The 21,517-nt window shown below is 44.2% G+C and overlaps 1 protein-coding gene across 2 annotated transcripts; it reads right to left on the bottom strand.

Moving 5' to 3' along the window:
- On the bottom strand, positions 1–20,056 carry LOC125715451 (acylphosphatase-2-like). Of its 2 annotated transcripts, XM_048986968.1 has the most exons (5): positions 19,980–20,056; positions 19,703–19,859; positions 19,326–19,342; positions 13,025–13,134; positions 1–683 (listed from the first exon to the last, which is right to left on the bottom strand). In XM_048986968.1, exons 2-5 carry the CDS (start codon positions 19,824–19,826, stop codon positions 569–571), a joined length of 366 nt encoding a protein of 121 aa, XP_048842925.1. In that variant the 5' UTR covers positions 19,827–19,859; positions 19,980–20,056; the 3' UTR covers positions 1–568. The 2 variants fall into 2 exon arrangements, with proteins under 2 accessions (XP_048842925.1, XP_048842926.1); XM_048986969.1 differs by lacking the exons at positions 19,326–19,342; positions 19,980–20,056 and having other exon boundaries at positions 19,703–19,837.
- Positions 20,057–21,517: the final 1,461 nt, after the last annotated feature.

Genomic DNA, 21,517 nt, shown 5'->3' on the forward strand with positions numbered 1-21,517 from the left:
CAGAATAAATTCTCTTTATTCGACTAAATCTATTGCCTCACATAATAATGCTTAATCATTTCATAAATAATTCAGGGTCACTGAGCCTCTATCAAAATACAACTAGAAACAGCATTTAGAGACAAAAGGAGATGCAAAACATTAACTATGATTTGAAAATGATGGAAGAAGACATTAAACCAGATTAAAATATGGTTAGATTTATACATTTATAGCCAAGTTAAATTTGTAGTTTAAATGTGATTAAGGAATTGGGCTTTCCACCTAAAGGCTAGAATTTATCATCCTGGAAGTACTTTTACTAATATTCCTACTGTAAATATTGTTGTATATATATTTATTAATTCCTTAACTTCTTCTGTATGCTCTAGTTTTCTCCAGTTGTACACACAACCAAACATCAATTCAGCACAATAAATTTTTGTAGTTGTCACCAGTAATTTAATTATTTTAACATTCAAAAGTCAAACTAGTGGTAACATGTATTACAAACAGTGATTCTGCAGCTGTTTTCAGACTGCAGCCCCTTCCTGGTGCAGGCCCTGTGCAGGAAGGCAGAACTTTATTTTCAGTAACGCGTGAAAAAACCCTTGAAGTCCAGCTTGGAGATCTCCCGCTCGTTGGAGAAAACAGCACGGTCGATGCGGGAACTGGGACTGCCGACCTTGCTCAGCCACACTTTCCTTTGGAGGGAAATCATTTTTCTTTTCATTCAGACTGAACAACGATGGCTCTTATTTACAGTGTTTACCCCAGCTAAGGTAATCCACTCAATATTCATCCCTACTACAATATAAATAAATCAATTGGTAAAAATAAACATCATGTAGTGGTTAGTCCACACTGATTAAAAAGGCCATTTCCATACAGGTGGCACGCTTATCCATCCCATTCTATCCACAAAACATGACAGACATGCATTCTGATAGATCTGATAATCAGGACAGGCACATTAACCATGTGTTAGCACTGCATGTTAACCAAAAAAAGCACATAATCAAGAACCATCGCCAAGAATGGTCAATGTGCACATCATTAAAAGAGAAGAGCCTTCTTAATGTATAGGAAAATGCCAAACGATGAATATCAATGTAACTTTGGCAAAAAAAAAGTGTCTCTAACTGATGATATTAAAATTATTTAACATAACAGAAGACTTAAAACATCAAAAAAGTGCATGTACAGCTGCATCATCAACGGAGAGACTAGAACTTATAATGGTACTATAAAGTTATGTAACAATTGGTCCATATAAGCAAAAAAGGCATTTACAATCCTTGTAAACCTCAGAGCTAGCAAAGTGATTTCCTCCATGCCCTCTGTCCCCAAAGATGATTTTTATGGCATTTTATGGCAGATTATCACCAGCATTTCTTGAGCTTTGCATGGACATAGCAGACAGTACTGCATAATGTTGACTGCACATAATTTTATTATTTAGTGATTAGCTGTCATTGTTGACACACCACAGCACACAGTGCACAACAACAAAATGTGTCCTCTGCATTTAACCCATATGTGACATAGCAGGGGGCAGCTAATTCAGCGCCCGGGGAGCAGTGCTTGGGGGTGGTGCCTTGCTGTGTGGGGTTTTGAACCAGCAATCTTTCAATTATGAGTGCGCTTCCCTAACCATTAAACCACCACTGCCCAGGCCTAGTGAAAGAAGAAACATAATTTTAAAGTAACTTAGTATCTTACAGTAAATTGTAGAAGCATACAATACTACAACAGACATTCTTCTAATAGGGCAATAATTCACAAATAGGCAGGCATTCAGAATGTCATTTTCTCTGTAGTTCTTGCAGGAATCATCCAATTAGACAATAGATTTGGAAAATACTGCACTTCCGCTGCCTTCTTGAGCAGAGCCTCTAAATCATTCATGCTGCAGTATTACACTGAACTCTGACCAGGAGTCTTTGCGCCTGAATACCCTTCCTTTGAGACCTACTGGTTAAGTGCGTAGAAGATGCTGTGTATGCACAGTGGTGAATGTGCTTAGTAAAGATCCATATCTATAAATGCATTAGACCTAATCACATATTTTAAGCAAACAAGACCTACGGTTCTCATTTCAGAGGGAGACCTGGTGATGCATCTCAGATAGAAAAAGGTTCATGTTTGGCGCATCTTTTATACCCTCAAAGCTAAAGTGCATTCAATACCACATGCTATAATGATATTTTATAGAATGTAGCAAACATGCTAAACATTTACAAACAGAAGGTGACAACATCCAAAAACATGGGAACATGAAGGAATCCACTGAATCAACCGCATTACAACAAAGTCAACAATCGGACTGCATACTGTATAACCAACTGAAAGTGTTCGTTTTGTATTGGAAAGTCAAAAGGGGAAGGACTGGAGATGCCATGTGTAAACTGCTCTATGGCCCTGTGTGCCACATACTTCTCACTCACGAACTAAAGGCACTTGTGTATCACCAGGTCACATGACTGGCATGTCATAAATCTGAGGACAGTACAGCACCAATCTGCTACTGAGAGACCATGCTTACACAGGACTGGGCCCAGATTCAAGCCCAAATCTCTAGAGGCAACATTGAAACTCTCTCAGTTGCCATGCCACCCTCCTTAAACTGTCAACAGACATATTAGCTTGTTTTGATTGATTATCAGCAGCCATGAAAAAATAAAAGCAGAATTATGTCAGCTGTTTTGTTTTGAGAAAAATTGATTACAGCGTGAAACTGAGGTCATTGTCTCAAAGGAAAGGAGGTTCCCTCTTCCTGGAAAAGGGAAGAGCGGAGACCTTATAACCTTCCAAGTTTAGTTATTATTCTTCATAAAATGCATATGATGGAATACAGTCATGTGAAAAAAAATTAAATTTTTGTCAACGTATTTGGGTAGAGAAACAAGATAAATTTTCACGCCCTCTAGGACTGGGGTTGGGAAACCCTGGCATAGCCTTTGAGGTAAAGATACCACCAAGCATCGATCGAAAAAGCCGCAAAGGACCTGAGAGGGAAGGCCGGTGATGCTGTGCTTACTTTACTCATCGAACAGAAGACTTACATTTTGTTTGAATTGTGTTGCACTGCTGAAATAGAGATTACCAAATATGCTGAAATTTTTTCAAGAGGTGACTTATTATGACTGTATGAAATCATTGAAGCATCCTTGAAAAGAAGCATATTTAACTAGAAAAGTGCTGTCAGAATGATAAAAATGTGCTCCCCAGACAGCCCCATCACCCTTCCCCCTCATTTAATCCATACTCTTTCCATACCCTTCAACCTCTAGAATTACTGGACTACTGGAAATGTGAAAGCCAATACGTGTTTGTACCTGAATGCTGAGCCCTAGTCATGACACATAACCCTGAAACTAAAGCTACTCATTTACTGCTCATTCCACTTGCATGCCAACGCAGTCTTTCCTCATAAATTATGAGTTTACCTGTATTTCTTTGAATATGCCCTAATGTCTTAAAGTCACCTACATTATCCATCCATTTTCCAAATCGCTTATCCTATTAGGTTGCGGGGGTTCCGGAGCCTATCCCGGAAGCAATGGGTACGAGGCAGGGAACAACCCAGGATGGGGGGCCAGCCCATCGCAGGGCACACTCACACACACCATTCACTCACACATACACTCCTATGGGCAATTTAGCAACTCCGATTAGCCTCAGCATGTCTTTGGACTGTGGGGGGAAACCGGAGTACCCGGAGGAAACCCCACAACGACATGGGGAGAACATGCAAACTCCGCACACATGTGACCCAGGTGGAGACTCGAACATGGGACCCAGAGGTGTGAGGCAACAATGCTAACCACTGCACCACCATGCCACCCCCCATCTATATTATTTATATCTCTAAATTTTTATATTCTCATTATTACTTTCTCAGTTTCACTTCACTACACATTGACTAACGTTTTCAGTCACATAACAGTAAGGACTGTAAAAGACAAACCAATGGTTTAACTCAGTCCCCTTCAGCATCCCACCCTGTGACATGTACACACAGTCCCCTTCAGCATCCCACCCTGTGACATGTGCACACAGTCCCCTTCAGCATCGCACCCTGTGACATGTACACACAGTCCCCTTCAGCATCCCACCCTGTGACATGTACACACAGTCCCCTTCAGCATCCCACCCTGTGACATGTACACACAGTCCCCTTCAGCATCCCACCCTGTGACATGTACACACAGTCCCCTTCAGCATCCCACCCTGTGACATGTACACACAGTCCCCCTGAACATCCCACCCTGTGACATGTACACACAGTCCCCTTCAGCATCCCACCCTGTGACATGTACACACAGTCCCCTTCAACATCCCACCCTGTGACATGTACACACAGTCCCCTTCAGCATCCCACCCTGTGACATGTACACACAGTCCCCTTCAGCATCCCACCCTGTGACATGTACACACAGTCCCCTTCAGCATCCCACCCTGTGACATGTACACACAGTCCCCTTCAGCATCCCACCCTGTGACATGTACACACAGTCCCCCTCAACATCCCACCCTGTGACATGTACACACAGTCCCCTTCAGCATCCCACCCTGTGACATGTACACACAGTCCCCTTCAACATTCCACCCTGTGACATGTACACACAGTCCCCCTCAACATCCCACCCTGTGACATGTACACACAGTCCCCTTCAGCATCCCACCCTGTGACATGTACACACAGTCCCCTTCAACATTCCACCCTGTGACATGTACACACAGTCCCCTTCAGCATCCCACCCTGTGACATGTACACACAGTCCCCTTCAGCATCCCACCCTGTGACATGTACACACAGTCCCCTTCAGCATCCCACCCTGTGACATGTACACACAGTCCCCTTCAGCATCCCACCCTGTGACATGTACACACAGTCCCCCTCAACATCCCACCCTGTGACATGTACACACAGTCCCCTTCAGCATCCCACCCTGTGACATGTACACACAGTCCCCTTCAACATTCCACCCTGTGACATGTACACACAGTCCCCCTCAACATCCCACCCTGTGACATGTACACACAGTCCCCTTCAGCATCCCACCCTGTGACATGTACACACAGTCCCCTTCAACATTCCACCCTGTGACATGTACACACAGTCCCCCTCAACATCCCACCCTGTGACATATACACACAGTCCCCTTCAACATCCCACCCTGTGACATGTACACACAGTCCCCTTCAACATTCCCCCTCAACATCCCACCCTGTGACATGTACACACAGTCCCCTTCAGCATCCCACCCTCTGACATGTACACACAGTCCCCCTCAACATCCCACCCTGTGACATGTACACACAGTCCCCTTCAGCATCCCACCCTGTGACATGTACACACAGTCCCCTTCAGCATCCCACCCTGTGACATGTACACACAGTCCCCTTCAACATCCCACCCTGTGACATGTACACACAGTCCCCTTCAGCATCCCACCCTGTGACATGTACACACAGTCCCCCTCAACATTCCACCCTATGACATGTACACACAGACCCCCTCAATATCCCACCCTGTGACATGTACACACAGTCCCCTTCAGCATCCCACCCTGTGACATGTACACACAGTCCCCTTCAACATTCCACCCTGTGACATGTACACACAATCCCCTTCAACATTCCACCCTGTGACATGTACACACAGTCCCCTTCAACATTCCACCCTGTGACATATACACATAGTCCCCTTACCCAACACCCACAGATCAGCATCTGGAGACAGTGAGGCCTGTGATCCCCAAAAACTCACCCAAAGACATTGTCCAGAGAGCTGAAGCAGATGTGCAGCACCTGCACCAAGCATTCATCAATATCAGACAGGGACCATGACAGGCCAATAACTAGCATGGGCACTGAAGGGAAGCTAGGATGCTTCCAGTGACAAGGGCCTTAAATATTTTGCAATATAATTGCATTGGTCTAGGTTGGGGACCCATTCCATCAGGCCCAAAATCTCTTTTAGCACCTCTGATGTCATGCACTTCACTGCAGACATACTGTACCTGCTCATAGTTCAGGTGTGGTTCATGGTAGGGAGATGCATAAAGATACCTTAATGATGCTGGGAACACGTTTGACTGCGTACAATAACTGTTAATTAAGGTAGAATATCTTACGAATAGATGTTATCTATAATTATTCATTTTTTATGCATCTTGTTTGTTCACTTATGTTGTGTGTTTGTTCTTATTATCATTGTGTAATTATGTTCATCTTCAGCCTCAGTTCACATTTTACAAGTCCTGCTTTAATCATCAGAATGTAATATGTTAAACCCAAATGTGAAACAATGTTGTTGGGTGTTTATTTTTTATTTTTACTATGATTTTAATGTGTATGTATACATGTACATTCAGCTACTCTCAGATGAAGTGTGTTCTGTTATATTTTAGGGGTGGAAGAATTTAATAATCAAAAAAGAAGATTTTGTATTAGATATACATGTAAATGAGACTTTAATTTCATCCATCCATTTTCTGAAACTGCTTAATCCCAAATGGGATTTGGGGGGGGGACTGGAGCCTATCTTGGAAACAATGGGTGAAGGTAGGAACCAACCCGGGGCAGTCGCCAACACACCACAGGGTGTGCGCACGCATGCGCGCACACACACACACACACACACACACACACACAATTTAGACTTACCAATCAACCTATCCTGCACTCTTTTTGGAGTAAACCGGAGCCCCTAGTGAAAACCAAGACAGACAAGGGAAGGGCGTGTAAACTCCACACAGAAAGGAACGGGGACCAACCCCAGGACCTTAATGCTGTGAAGCAGGAGCCAACCACTGCACCACCGTACTTTAATTTCAACAAAAATAATTATCAAAAGAGAACAGCCTGCCAGTTCATACTCTCAGACTCAGACTCCCTAGGCAGATGAATCATTTGAAAAAAAGGTAAAGGGAGGAAAAATCAGGCAACAAAAAAGGCAAAGCAATTAGCCAGCATCCCACAACGGCTGCACTGATTGGAAAGACATTTAAAGACCAAATCAGGACAAAAAACGCCACTAATAAAATCAAGTGCAGTGGCAGAAAATCACTTTTTTTTGTCAGTTCCTACATACTAATTGTATTTGTATTTCAACACACCAAATAAGATATGAAAACAAAATACACGGTGGGAGGGGGCTCCTTGGGCAATACTGGTGCTGCACACCGACACGGGTGGGCAGTAGTGGAGGTGGTGGGGGGGCCTGAGCCGGGTGGCCATCTGAGAGATGCATGTCTCTTACTGTAGATCTTCTCTTTGGTGTCCAGGTGACGCTCCTCCATCTTCTCTCTCCTGACATTTGTGTCTGTGTACCCCCCCCCCCCCCCCCCCCATGCTCATGTGTCCCTTGCCAGCTCATTCTCGCTACACCTGCTAACCTTCCCCTCATGTCACATGATCCCCCCTCCCGCCATCTATCCCATCCATGAATTTAGTTTCAGTTTCTGCTAAAGCATTCTCATGAATATAGACTATTATAGAATTACTTATTTTAAAAGCTCTATTCATGGTTTTACTACAAGCAAGTTTATTTCTGTCTCTGGGAAGTAATTTTGTGCTCAAAGTGACAAAAAGAAATATTTGCAAGATTGTTTAATTCATGTTTACCCAAAATTTAAGAGATTGTATCACTGAGCTGTGAACTATTCTATTGATGAAATTATTACTGATTAAAAATGCATGGAGTTTAATTCATTTTTTGGTGTCGCAAGTCAAGCCAGATTTCTGAAAAACAACAGTCAAAAAAATTAAGGACTGGGCTGGATTTCCACACGCTGCCGATCAGCTGGGCCCTCAGTCCTGGAAGGGTATCCTTCATGAGGCTCTTGCTGGCCTGCTAACTCTTTTTCTGCAAGTGCCTGAAAAACCAAGTGGGTCACAGAGCTCAGGAGAGAACCGGCATGCAAAAATAGTGTGAGTGGGAAGCAGGTGGGGGGCCGAAGAAACTCTATATTTGGACAAGGAAACAGAAAACAGCCCCTGACACATAGAGGCAGCGAGTCTGACCAGCCCACATGGTAAACGTGCATGATTCACTTTTCCACAGAAAACGAGAAAACTACATTTAAGGCCCAAAAACAACTGAGAAGGAGCTTTTGAGTAACCATCCCGCTTTGTCTCTCTCATCCTGGGGGTGATGCATGTTTAACTTTGTTATGACAAAGTAATACAACTGAAAAAAAGTCTTGTGATATCAGGTAGAAAAATCACCTTTGAAGAGAAAAAAAAGATCTACACACGTATCCACACACAAACATATACACACACACACACACACATATATACATATATACCAGGAATAATATACAGTACACTTCCTGAGGAACTTCTGTCAAAACGCCAGCAACATTAGGCGTAACATGGAGAAACAGATTGGACTGATAAACACCCCCACCCAAAGAAGAGAGTTCCCCAATATAATACAATTGGCACAGTAATGTAAAAAAATAGAACTGACTCTGTACAAAACAGCTGGTAAACCTAAAGGACATTTGTTCTTTCCTGCTGCAGTTGTCAGAGACCAAAGCAGAACCAGACAGGCAATTCCTGCTTTTTTCTTTGTTTTACACCATTCTCCTTAACACTAATAGCTGTGAAAATTAAATATTCTGTTTGCTGCAGAAACTACTCTTATACATTAATAATAATTACATGAAAGTCCTATTTTATTCTTCAGAGGATCATTTACATTTTCTAGGTTAAATCTTTGGTAGGGGCACTAAAACACCCAAAAGGCTGTTGGTTAAATGCATGTGTAAACAGGGTGATTTGGTACATTTCTTGGATTTCACTAGAAATTTAACTGAAGACATAAGGATGAGGCATTTCTAGATCAACAGACATTTCAAAACACACATTTTGACTCTCATTTGACTGCACAGGGATGATAAGTGAAGGGTCATATATGCTCAAGAGCAAAATCTTGGGTTTTTGGGGGGACTCTATGTATGGTATATGACGGGTAATCTTTCCATAAAAACAAAAACATTACAAAAAGTTCAAGAGTGGAAATTGTAGCTACCCTAAGTTAGCTAACAATGATTTATCGATAATATTCGATATTATTCTATATTATTTCCCCTCACCAACTGATATTCCCTGTTCAAGAACACAATCCAAACACCGGCTGAGATCAATTAAACCAGCACTGTTTTCATGTCTGCAAGGTGGAAAACGTTATCATTGCCATTTCAAATGTATTTACTGACTAATTGATGCAAAGTGCTGTATTTATCACAGAGGACATGGAGGAAAGCAGTGTTCCAGCTGAGAGCGAGCGTGCAGCCCCCTCGGCAGATGCCAGCTCCTTGCCGAGAAGAGGGGCACATGCCGCTCGCTGTAATTTCCATCTGACAGAGACACAATGCCTCTTCTCTTCCTTTCAGAACCATGAATCATTTATCGTCGGGCCTGGAAACCTTCAGCCCCTTCGACAAAATGGTCCATTTATGCTTCTCAAATGAAGAGCAGCTAATGGTCAGGCCATTAGAGCGGTTCAGCTTCATACAGGCATCCCAGTGTTTCCAGCTTCTCCACCAGGAACCCAATTACCATGCAGAGCTCTTGTGTAGTAATGAGGTTAGTAAAATGCCAGTAAAGATTATAGCTATGCAGATGCTTGCGTAACAGAGCTCTGAGAAGGAAAGCTTGGTAGAATATTTGCTGTTACACTGGATTACTGTTCTAATAAGCAGGATGGACATTTTTGTGTAGCTGTCGTTTTGAAAACAATAAGAAATATGTGTTGTTACTATGGGAATAGGATGCACAGATAGTGACGGGGTTTAGTAAGGATGCATGTGAAACCCCTTTCGTCACCCCATGTCATGTTGGGATTGATGCATACAGACTAGCAAGAAAGAGCCTGTGCAAGAGGATCCAGCCCAGCTCCCCACAGCGCTACGTCTCTGCTAATCCACAGAGAGAGTGATGTCACATATGTCCTCTGCCCTGGATGACGTCACCTCCCCCCACACCCTATCACTGAGCGTTCCTGGAAACGGCACGGCGAACTATTACACTTTTATTAGATCAGCTTGAGTTTCCTGTCAAGCAGACATATGAATGCAGAACGAAAAGGAAGAAACGCAGTATATGTCATCCTTACACGCTGGGCTGCCCACACCCTGCATGGTTTATACCAAACAGCTCAGGACGAAGACAGCCATCAGCCTCCAGCCTTCAATAAGAAGGGGATTAATACAGCGCACACAGTGACATCTAGTGGGGAAATGTGATAAAGGACTCATTTAATATTCAAGGACAGCTCAACAGCCACCACATCTTTTTAAAAAGAACAACAGTGTGGGTAAACAATGTAAAAAGACCAAAGGCTAACTACTCATGCTAACTAAAAAGGGAAATAGTGTGGACTTATTTCACCAACCTGAAACACTGCCATTTCCAGAAATATACAGAATGCAAGTTAGGGTTTCCACTTTCAATATGAAGAGATAGGGGACAAATCATGTCCTGTGTTGATTAGAAATGTAATACAGCATTTTATTTTTCATAACAGAACGGGTGACAAGTCTAATGTCAAACTCATTCCCAGGAATGAGCAGTGAGGCACTCAGAGAAAAAGTGTAGCAACAAACCATAATGTTGGCTGTCACGCCCTACGACATGATTTATTTATTAAAATGAAATTTCAGTCTGCAATCCATTCACTTAGCTTTCATGTTCTGAGTCTATTCAAGGGCAATCATAAGGGGTATTTTATGGGGAAATGGAGAACTAAAGTAAAGAAATAATGACCCCCGTTGGTGAAATCTACTGGGGGGGGGGGGGGGGGGTGGGTAAACAATATACACTATATTGGCAAAAGGCCTGGCTCACAGTCTCCACTCTAATTCATCCCAAAGGTGTTCTGTCTGGTTGAGGTCAGGGCTCTGTGCAGACCAGTCAAGTTCCTCCACAACACATTCGCTTATCCATATTTGCTTTGTGCACTGATGCACAGTTATGTGGGAACAGGAAGGGTCCATCCCCAAACTGTTCCCTCAAAGTTGGGAGCATGAAATTGTCCAAAATGGCTTTGAATACTGCAGCATTAAGAGTTACTTTCCTTTAGAACTAAGGGGCCAAGCACAACCCCCTAAAAAACAACCCCACACCATAATCCCCCCTCCACCAAACTTTACACTTGGCAGAATGCAGTCAAGCAAGTACCGTTCTGGAAACCACCAAACCCAGACTAGTCCATTGGATTGTCAGACACAGAAGCATGATTTGTCACTCCAGTGACACATCTCCACTGTTCTAGAGTACAGTGGCGGCATGCTTTACACCACTGCATTAGACGCTTTGCATTGCACTTGGTGATGTAAGGCTTGGATGCAGCTGCTTGGCCATGGAAACCCATTCCATGAAGTTCTCTATGCACTGTTCATGAGCTAATCTGAAGGCTACACAAAGTTTGGAGGTCTGTAGCTACTGCCTCTGCAGACAGTTGGCGAGTTCTGCAGACTGTGCGCCACAGCATGCGTTGCCCCCGCTCGGTGATTTTACATGGCCTCCCACTTCATGGCTGAGTTGCTGTTGTTCTCAGTTGCTTCCCTTTTGTTATACCACCACTAACAACTGACTGTAGAATACTTGCGAGGAAACTTCACGAATGCACTAATTGCACAAGTGGCATCCTATCATGGTACCATGCGTGAATTCACTGAGCTCCTGAGTGTGACCCATTCTTTTGCAATTGTTTATAGAAGCAGATTGTATAGCTAGGTGCTGGATACCTGTGGCTATTAAAGTGACTGGAACACCTGAATTCAATGATTTGGAGGAGTGTCCCAATACGTTTGGCAATATAGTGTGTGATGTCAATAGCATGGATGAATAGGCGGAAGATTTTAAACATTTAAAACAGGCATGAAGTTTGGCAAATTAAAAACATTGACCTGGTTTACTGCAGTAGTTAACAGCGTTAGCGGATGAAGCAGTGATTTACTGCAGGGATTGTTGGTCTTAATATACACACTTTGAGCAGATGAGCATTTAGTTAGTTACCTGAATCCTGAATTTCCAAATATATAAAATAAAAACTGCCACCTCTGGTAAAAGCTAAATGGGTATGCTTGAATATCAAGTATACAAATTTAATTCTTAAATGTTTCAAGGTGCATTTCAATTAATACCTCATACACTAAATTTGAAGGTGATGTGTCATACAATCCAAGCAGGGAGTTCAATGTAAATTTTAAGATATATTACAAATGAGGTAAAATAACTCGGCGTGCTCCACACATGCCCTTGTGTTTAAGGAGTATTTGATGAGGCTGTTCTTGCCATACTCTACCCGCTTCAAACACCGGCACTGATGTCCTATTCTTTATCTTCATCTGCTTGAGATGATGAGTTTCCAACCATTTCCATCAAATTGCAGTATATTCCAAGGCCTGTTTACATGCATCACACACAGCGGCCTTTCTCTGACAGAGATAAATGGTTTAACCGAGAATCTGTGTTGCTCATACCCGTTAAAAGTGGCAGAACGTGAAGCAGCAAGATGTTATTCAATTCAATTTATTTGTATATAGCTCCTGTCATAAGAGTCACCCCAAGGTGCTTTACATTGGTGCATTTTGATACATTCGCACATCATCTATACAAAATTATTTAAAAACTGGGAAAAGGGAGGAAAAAAAGAAAGAAAGCCAGATGACAACAGAGGAGAGGAACCAAAAGCTCCCAAGTAGGGAGAAAAAAAACCTCAAACCTCAAGGGTCCAAGGCCAGCTGGCTACCCACCCGCGCATGCTGACATTATAGCTGCTGCCCTTCTCAAAAATCAGCGTGATCTGCTATCAGTTAGTGTGAAAACACGCAGTATTAACATGAGGCCTAAATGCAAGGCCACGAGCAGAGGCCACAAGTAGAAATTATGCTGCATCTGGAGTCGTTGAAAGGAAAATCCAGCATGCAAATTTCAACCAAGCACACGACACAGAAGAGTAGCTCCTGTCTGTACAGTAGTGTCACTGCTAATAGCACGAGTCGGGTGCCTGCATACTCACATCTCGCTGACTTTCTCCGAGGGCCCCTGCACCTGCCCCACCACTGTGCCTTGCCGGGTGTTCTTCACCCAGCCATTCAGACCCAGCTTCTTTCCATGGTCTTCAGTGTACTTTGTTAATACAAGCCAGACACACAGCGTTACCTGACATGTGCAGGACTGTCATCATGGTGTCATCTGCATGTCTACCATGACAAGACTTGACTGATTATGGTGTACTTCACTACAGAGTATGCTGGGTATATTAACATCACAAATACTGTAAATAAAATAAATCAGACACTGTATAAATATTCTCTTGTACTACATAAACAAACTTGTTCTGTGCTGATTCATAAAAACCTGATTTAGAGCCACTGATATACCAGTGATACCGTGCTCGTCCAATCCTCCCGTGTGCCACGCCCCTTCATTTATCACGTGTGCAATCCCGATTGTGGCCAGCTGTTCCGTTATTTTGATTTGTCCTGTATATATACATCCGCGTTCAGTCTGTCTCCCTCGAGCCATCATTACCTGCTCCGTGTCTCTGCTCCCAGTCTCCATTAAAACCCGTATTCCCAAGTCCTACGCGTCCCTCTCCTACTTCGCCGTTCTGCGCACTGCGCCTGAACGTGAAAATACCTTTACCCAGCGTCTCACCTGAAACTTATACTTTTTGATAAAAAACCAGTACTTCAGTACACAGAGGTGGCCATCTTTAATGAAACCTCAGACATACAACTAGATGAATATCAATAGTACTTTAGATGCCCACATCCATAATAATCCTAACCATACTTGTCATTGCAGGTTGGATTTTGTGAGCATCTGGATTTTTTGTCTAGCTGTCAGTGGGTCTGTGTGTGTATACACACAACTTTCAGTGTATGTGCACATTGATGCCGAGAAGGGACACACTTCATAAAATCCTTGTATGCTTGTTTGATTCTGATGTTTCACCAAAATATTCTGAGGGTTTGCACTGTAAAGGAGGACACTGATGTAGAGTGGTTCTGGAGAAGGGAGCTTTCATTTCAAGAGAATAGTTTGTAGTCATACAGTCCAAGTCAGAGCCAGAGAGAACAAAGAGAATTCAAATCGCAATGCAAGTTGATGGTGCGGATGGCAGGTGAGAGTCAGGCGATCAGAGGACAAAAGCAAACTTAGTCTTAGGCCAAAAAACAGAATCAGAAGTAACCAGGTAAGCAGAACAAAATAATACAGGAAACTCTTGGTAATGAGAGGATCTCGTGTCTGGCAAACATGGCCAACATGCTAAAATACTATGGCTAATCGGGAAAGCTTGACGACAGTATGGCCCCAAACAGGATGCATCAGTGACATCATAACATGGGTCAGAATGGGCTTTCCTTATTAAGTGGGGGTGGCAGATAGGGATTCCCACGGGGTCATGGCTGTTAAGATGTGGAGGGTCTGTGTGAAGTGAGTGAATTCAGTGGTTTCCTCTTGGCTAGTCCATGACTCCCGCTGAACATCTCCAGGAGGACAACTGGGATGCCCAGGGTGGCTCCTGTGGAAGTCGTCAATGAAAAATTGACCCACAAAACAGGGGACCAACTTACGCCGCATGACGTATAAAGACAGATCTCATTCACACAGCCAAAACTTCTGTCCCACTTAGAAGGATGGTGCCTGGGAATGGGACCTGTTGGCATACCTCTCCATACATTCCCACAATCATAGCATGGAGACTTGGAGGCCGACCTCCAGGTCCGTCAGCAGCACTGCAGAAACTGATAAACAAATACGACACAACTACTTTCAGGACCAGAAACAGTGGGTGACAAACCTGTAACAGACACTGGCAGGGAGTCGTGCCTATACTCAATACATGGTAGGCAAGAACTCCAGATACTCGGAAAGTGGGAGGCCAGCCAGCGCTGCATTCTTTCAAGGTCTTGGTTACCATGTTCCATCTGCTGATTAGACTGTGCTTGACACCCTGATACAATAATGGCAGAGGTACCAATCAGCTTGCAGAACTGCTGATAGAAATGAGACAAATTTGGCCCCCCTGTCTGACACAACGTTGACTGGCAACTCATGGAGAGGGAAGACATGTCCTATGAGAAGTTGAACTATTTCCTTAGGTATGGGAAACCTGGCCATTGGAGCAAAGAATCAGAATCAGAGAACTTTAATCCAAAAGGGAATTGCTTAACGTGAGAAGCCTTCAGAAACACTCTACAACCTCCAGATGTGGCAGACCAGTAATGACGGCCAGAGCAATATCAGCCAGGGTCAGTGGGGAGTTGGGTGAGGTTGCAGAACGCCTGCTGAGGCCCGAGTGGGGATAATGCTTACGGCCTGGAGGCTGGTGGGTCACCAGAAATGTTGTTCGACCAAAGCCCAGGTGCTATGAATGTTAGGATGATAGAAAAAAGAATAGAAATGGCCCAATTGGAGAAACTGTGGCTGTAAAAAAACTGGTAAAATTAGGTGGACACCCGTCTGGAAAGGAGAAAAAGTGCTGCACTGCCTTCCTCGCCTCCTCAATCACCCAAGAATCTGCCCCAAAAAAACAGAGCAGGAAGGATTCGACTGAAATGCCCCTTACCTTCCTCCTTCCAAAACGAGAAAGATAAGGCATCAGGCTTGTAGTTCTTGGTTCCAGGTCTGTAGGCTGAGAGTTAGAACAAGAAAACAACAAAGACCACCAGGCATGCCAAGCATTTATCTGTTTGGCGACCCAAAGGTACTCCAGGTTTTCATGGTGAGTCAGAATCAGTGCCATCTAACCAATTCGACCATTCCTCCAAAGGCAATCTGACTGCCAGCAAATCACGATTCCCAATATCATCATTTCTCTTGGCCAAGGTAAGCTTACATAAAAAAGGCACGGGAGTGTAATATGCTATCTAGAGGACAGCAGTGGGAGACAATGGCCCCAAAACCAGTCCCAGAGGCATCCACCTCCACAACAAACTGCCAAGGGATCCAGTAACTGCAAGATAGGGACTGACGTAAAGCAATTCCAAGAGCGAGAGAAGCCCTCTGTACCATTTCAGTCCACTGAAAAGGTATCTTCAAGGATGCGAGTGCAGTAAACAGGGCGGCGACTGAGCTGTACCCCCAAATTAAGTGTCTGTAGAAATTTGCAGACCCAAGGAACCACTGAAGATCCATTCCGGTGCGAGGTTGTGACCAGTCCGACACCACCTTGATTGAGTCTGTGGATAGGTCGAAACCCAAGAAGGTGGAATCTGGAATTCTCTGCCTTGACAATTACATTTTCCTGGTAGAGCTGCTGTTGGACCTCACAGACATGCTGATCCTACTCATCACAAGGAAAAGAATCAGGATATCCAATAATAGGAGATAGTCAAAAGCAAATTTACTGAGCATGTCCCAGAATATATCATTTATCATGTTCTGTGATACAGCAGGGCCATTAATCAGACAAAAAGGCATCACTAGGTACTCATAGTGACCGGTGGGGGTGTTGAATGCCATCTTCCACTCATCTCCCTCTCATATTCAAGCCAAATTTTGTAAAAAACTGAGATCCCTGAAGTAGGTTGAACACAGAGGCTAATAGGGGCAAGGAATAACGGTTGTTTATGGTAATTTCATTCAAGCCCCTGTAATTGATGCAGAGGCGGAGGAAGATATCGTTCTTTAACAAAAATAGAAGGGTGCCCCTGCCAGAGAAGATTAGGGTCAAATTATGCCAGCAGCCACTGCCACCCCACTATAATCTTCCATGGCTTTCCATTCAGGGGCTGACAGTGAGTCCAGAGTAGTTAAATGCATGGTTTCCTTGCAAGACTTTGTGTATAACGCCCGATACTTATATGCATGTTCATATACACTCAGTGACAAAAATTGTTGAGCACCCAGAGTGGTGGAAATGAAATGAATCTGCACATAGTGAAAGGTCATGTGACTCTCTCGCAATGATTATATCAACAAATGAAACGTACAACAGAGTTGGAAGTATGGGGACACTGCTGGTCCCATGGCAGTAGGGTGTGGCACCCCCCTGAGCCCGAATACATGCAGCGAAACATTGTGGAAGTAAATCATACAGCCATCGTATCCTCTCCTGGTGCAAGTCAGCCCACAGCTGTTGTAATTGCCCCTCAAGATGCTACAGATTGGCACTGGGTCTCAGTTGACATCCGAGCTGATCCCACACATGTTCTATTGGGGAAAGATCAGGGGACCTGGCTGGCAACGTGAGGACCTCAACATAATGCAGGCAGTCCATAGACACATGTGATGTGTATGGACAGACATTATCTTGTTGAAAGACATGTGGATGGAGGATGTCACTGATGTAGCGCTGTACCATCAGTGTCCCCCGAATCACTATCAGGGATGACCTGAAGTCATACCCTATGGCTCCCCGCACCATGATGTCATACCCTATGGCTCCCCGCACCATGATGTCATACCCTATGGCTCCCCGCACCATGATGTCATACCCTATGGCTCCCCGCACCATGATGTCATACCCTATGGCTCCCCACACCATGATGTCATACCCTATGGCTCCCCACACCATGATGCCAGGAGTAACACTGGTGTGTCTCTCCATAACATTGGCAGGATTGGTCCTCTCCCCTCGGTACCGCCATACACGCACATGACGGTCATTCATGGTAACGCAGAACCGAGATTCATCGCTGACCATGGTACGACGCCACTCCAAATGCAGCTCTCTCTGTTCTGGTGTTAAAGGCAGCCTACGCATGGGACCGTGAACCCACAGTCTGACTGAAGCCAGTCGTCATGACACGGTGCGGGATGGCATGGGGTGATGTAGACAGTCTAATACCTGTGTCCGGATGGCAGGCGCAGATGCCATGGGGTTCTGTGACGCTTGTCGCACAATACAACGATCCTCCCTTGGTGTGGTCTGTCTTGGGCAACCGGAACTTTCACCACGTGTGTGGGTGTCCTCACATGCCCATTGGTTCCAACATCAGGCAACTGTGACATCTGCATGCCTCCCACAATCAAACTCCGTCAATTGCTGGTAATGCTGTCTAACCTTCCTAAGGCGTTTGGGTCGGCAGCGACCCGTTTGTAAGTTTAAAATGCATAAAAGCACCACATAAATTTGTGTACTGCATCAGGAACCTCTATTTAAACAAAAAATAAAAAAATTTACAAGGCCAGGCACACCCAGACATGCAAGGTAAGACAAGACCAATTCATTTTATTTCTACAATTCTCAATAGAGGTTTATTCTATCATTGTTTTTTTATTGAAAATGAGGTATACTGTCAAAAAAAAAGGTCCAGAAAGCTACACCAAAAATATAAAAACCAAACTTTTCATGGCTAAGGAAGCTTAACAAGATAACCAAGAGATAAAAAACAAATTGGATGATAAATTATCGTTTTGAGGGTAGATTATGGCCGATTTAATACGTGGGTCGGTACCGACCCGTCTAACATAAGGGATAGGAACAGAAAACTAACACAGGACAAAGGCTAATGCACCTACGAGGCATCCTCTGTATCTGGTGACTAGACATGCCAGCTCATTGCAAATCAAATCATTGATATAACCGTCGCTGGTATGCACTTGTACCAAATTACATCCAAATTGGACCAGTAGTTCTGGGTGCTTGACTTTTTTTGTCACTGAGTATATGTAGTATGGTTGTTTTTACTTTCTTTTATTTTCCATGCTAGCAAAAGTGCTTCCATTGCTTAAAAAACAAGTTTGCGTACCAGGACAATATGGGTGTACACAGATAGTTAATGGAAAGTTTATTAAGCGAAATATTTAATAAACGAGTGTTCTATATTCTAGTCGATGTTTTATCTATGGGCGTTAGAAGCATTTTGAATGTGTGTGTGTGTGTGTGTGTGGGGAGGTCCAAACGAATAATTATGAGATGCCCAGGGGATACATCCTGCTCAGATTTAATGGCGGCGACGCCCATGATTTTATTGTTCTTTGATGTAGCTTACAGGATAAAGGCTCCGGACCACGCCGCGATGCTCGGATAAGGAAACTGGATAGATGGATGCAAAATAACTTTGCACTACATGGTAGCGTACTACTACACTATGTTAGCAAACTTAACAGTGTCATTTCAGCTTAGGGAAGCGCAAGATAAGGCGTAATTTTCTTGACGGCTATACGAATTGTATTTTATTGCAATTTGTATTTAAGCATGATTGCGTTATGATTGCGTATACATTATATAATTGTTTTCACTTCGGCTTTTACGCATGTATAAGCTATTTTTATTCTATATATGGTTTTCAGCCAGCAAATAATCGAATCAGTAATAACCTACTCGATCTATTAAAAGCATTCAAAATTCATGACGTTCTTACCATCCTGAAGCAGACACCTACAAAAGAGGTGAAGAGATGTTTACTGCGTGCAAGTTAAATGTGAAACTGCACGAACACATATAAACTGCAACTAGTGCACAGCTTAAGGTGCAGTAGCCCAGCCAGAATTGTTTATTGCAAGAAAGTTAATCGTATTCGTTTATAGTTTAAATAAAAACAGGAAAACTCATAGTAATAAATTCAGGGACTATAACTTTGATTATACGTACATACTGTGTTTCTAATAGTCCGAAATATACACAAGCTGGCACCGCTGGTCACAGTAGCTATAATTAGACGTGCATTCGTGCTTGGAAAAGGCTAGAAAGTACTAACTGTGTGCGGCAACAGCAAGCAATGAAATAGGAGGTACCTACCCTGCACATTTCCAAAAATCTCAAAATCTACGGAGCAGAGTTTTGTGTCCCCACTGGCAGCGTTTCCCGACATTATAAGAAAAAAGGAAAGCGACAGCAATCCCGGACACCCTGGAAAAAACATGTGCCCGATTCCTGCTCCGATGTAACAGCAACTCTGGAGGGGTCAGAATTAAAAGGGATAAGCAAACTAACTTCCAAACGGGGCAGGGCAACAAAAGGTGGGTGGGTAGGTAGGCAGGTAAGTTACAAATAACAGAAAAGCCGAAGTACATACTGTATATCTAATCACAAAACTACGACAAACAATGAACCACTGGTGAACTCAACTCAGGCAGGAACTTAAATAGTAAAACTGAACTGGGTAAGGAGACAGCAGTAGTGAGACAGACAATTAACGAATTGGGGAAGGTGCAGGACAGCGAGCAATCAGGAAAACACACAAGGGCAGGCAACAGGTGGAACTAATTAACTCGGAACTGGGAGGGGAAAACTGACGGGAAGAAGGAAACAGAATCTAGACTAGGGGAATAACAGGTAGAAACATAAGCATGGGCACAAAGAATTTAACCAAAACCACATATACACCACTACACACAGGAACTCGAAAAACTAATACAAATAAAACACTAGAGAAATACAAAAACAGAGGAGATAGGATTCAAACACAAGACAGAGAGGTTCACAGATAGCCACACACTCAGCTCATTGAGCCACAGGGCTGATGGAGTGCAGGGGAAACACTACAGACTAGGGTAACGGGGAAAAGGACAGTCTGGGACAACAGGAGTTGACCCTGATACCACATTCAAGTATGTTTCTCCAGCCCTGTCATTGACGTCTCTTTGTCGTTGCTGCCTATGTTTCCCATGTCTGCTGTATTCTCCCCAATAAACCCAGAGTTTACCCATATCCTGGACTCCCATGCTTCCCTGCTTGACATGTCCGCAGCTGGTTATGACAGAATGACAGGACTCCAAGAAGAGACACCTCACCTAACCGAGAGCCAACACGTCGGTCTACTGGAAGAGGTGATATACTGGCTGAATAAGACCGAGATCCAGAGCAGCCCCGTGGCGCTGGTTCTAGACAGCCGGAGCAGGAGCATCTTGCAGGAGATTTCTACACCTTGGAGTGCGCACCTAGTTGGCGAGGTGTGCGACAATCTCTGGCAGATGTTGCAGAGAGTGGCAGAGGTAAGGACCCGGCAGGGAGCTGTTGACGATGAGCTACCTTCCGATTCACTATCGGAGCTCCCTGAGACACCCCGGCCTAAAACAGCTGACCGGAGAAAGAAGAAGCAGACAGATCGGAGGTCGGAAGAGGAGCCGGTGATTTTCCTGCAGGCTGTCTCCCTCTCCAGTTCTTCCCCTGCTGGATATCGGGAGGAGCCCCTCCTGATTCTGAACCTGGCAGAATATCTACATAATGTCACTGCCGGCGCTTCACAACAGCCGCCCGCCACATCACTAACTGGATCAGTCATTTACCCCTTGCTAGGGAAGTCTCTGGCATTTAAAAGGACCAGGATGATGGAGGATGCCATCCCACGGGTCCTTAGGATCCTGAAGATGGCGGCGCCTTCCACAGAGGTACAAACCCCTGCTCCACCCCCCGTGGTTCCTGCACCGGCGGTCGATGCTTTGCCCCCCGCGGTTCCTGCTCCGCCTGTCTCTGAGGTTCCTGCTTCGCTTGGCCCTGCTCTGCCCGTTCCTTCGGCTCCTGATCCCTTGCCTCCTGCTCCAGTCCCCCTGGCTCCTGACCCTGCTCCTGCACCACCAGCTCCCAGGACCCTAGTCCCTGTCCCCAAGGAGG

This window comes from Brienomyrus brachyistius, chromosome 20 (assembly GCF_023856365.1).
Source record: "Brienomyrus brachyistius isolate T26 chromosome 20, BBRACH_0.4, whole genome shotgun sequence".
NCBI lineage: Eukaryota > Metazoa > Chordata > Actinopteri > Osteoglossiformes > Mormyridae > Brienomyrus > Brienomyrus brachyistius.

What these genes read in the sequence shown, in the direction of transcription:
- LOC125715451 (XM_048986968.1), bottom strand. Translation starts at nt 19,826, where the DNA reads ATGTTTTTTCCAGGGTGTCCGGGATTGCTGTCGCTTTCCTTTTTTCTT. An exon ending in TCGGAGAAAGTCAGCGAGAT is followed by an intron (nt 684 to 13,024) that starts GTGAGTATGCAG and finishes TTCCCTCCAAAG; the next exon opens with GAAAGTGTGGCTGAGCAAGG.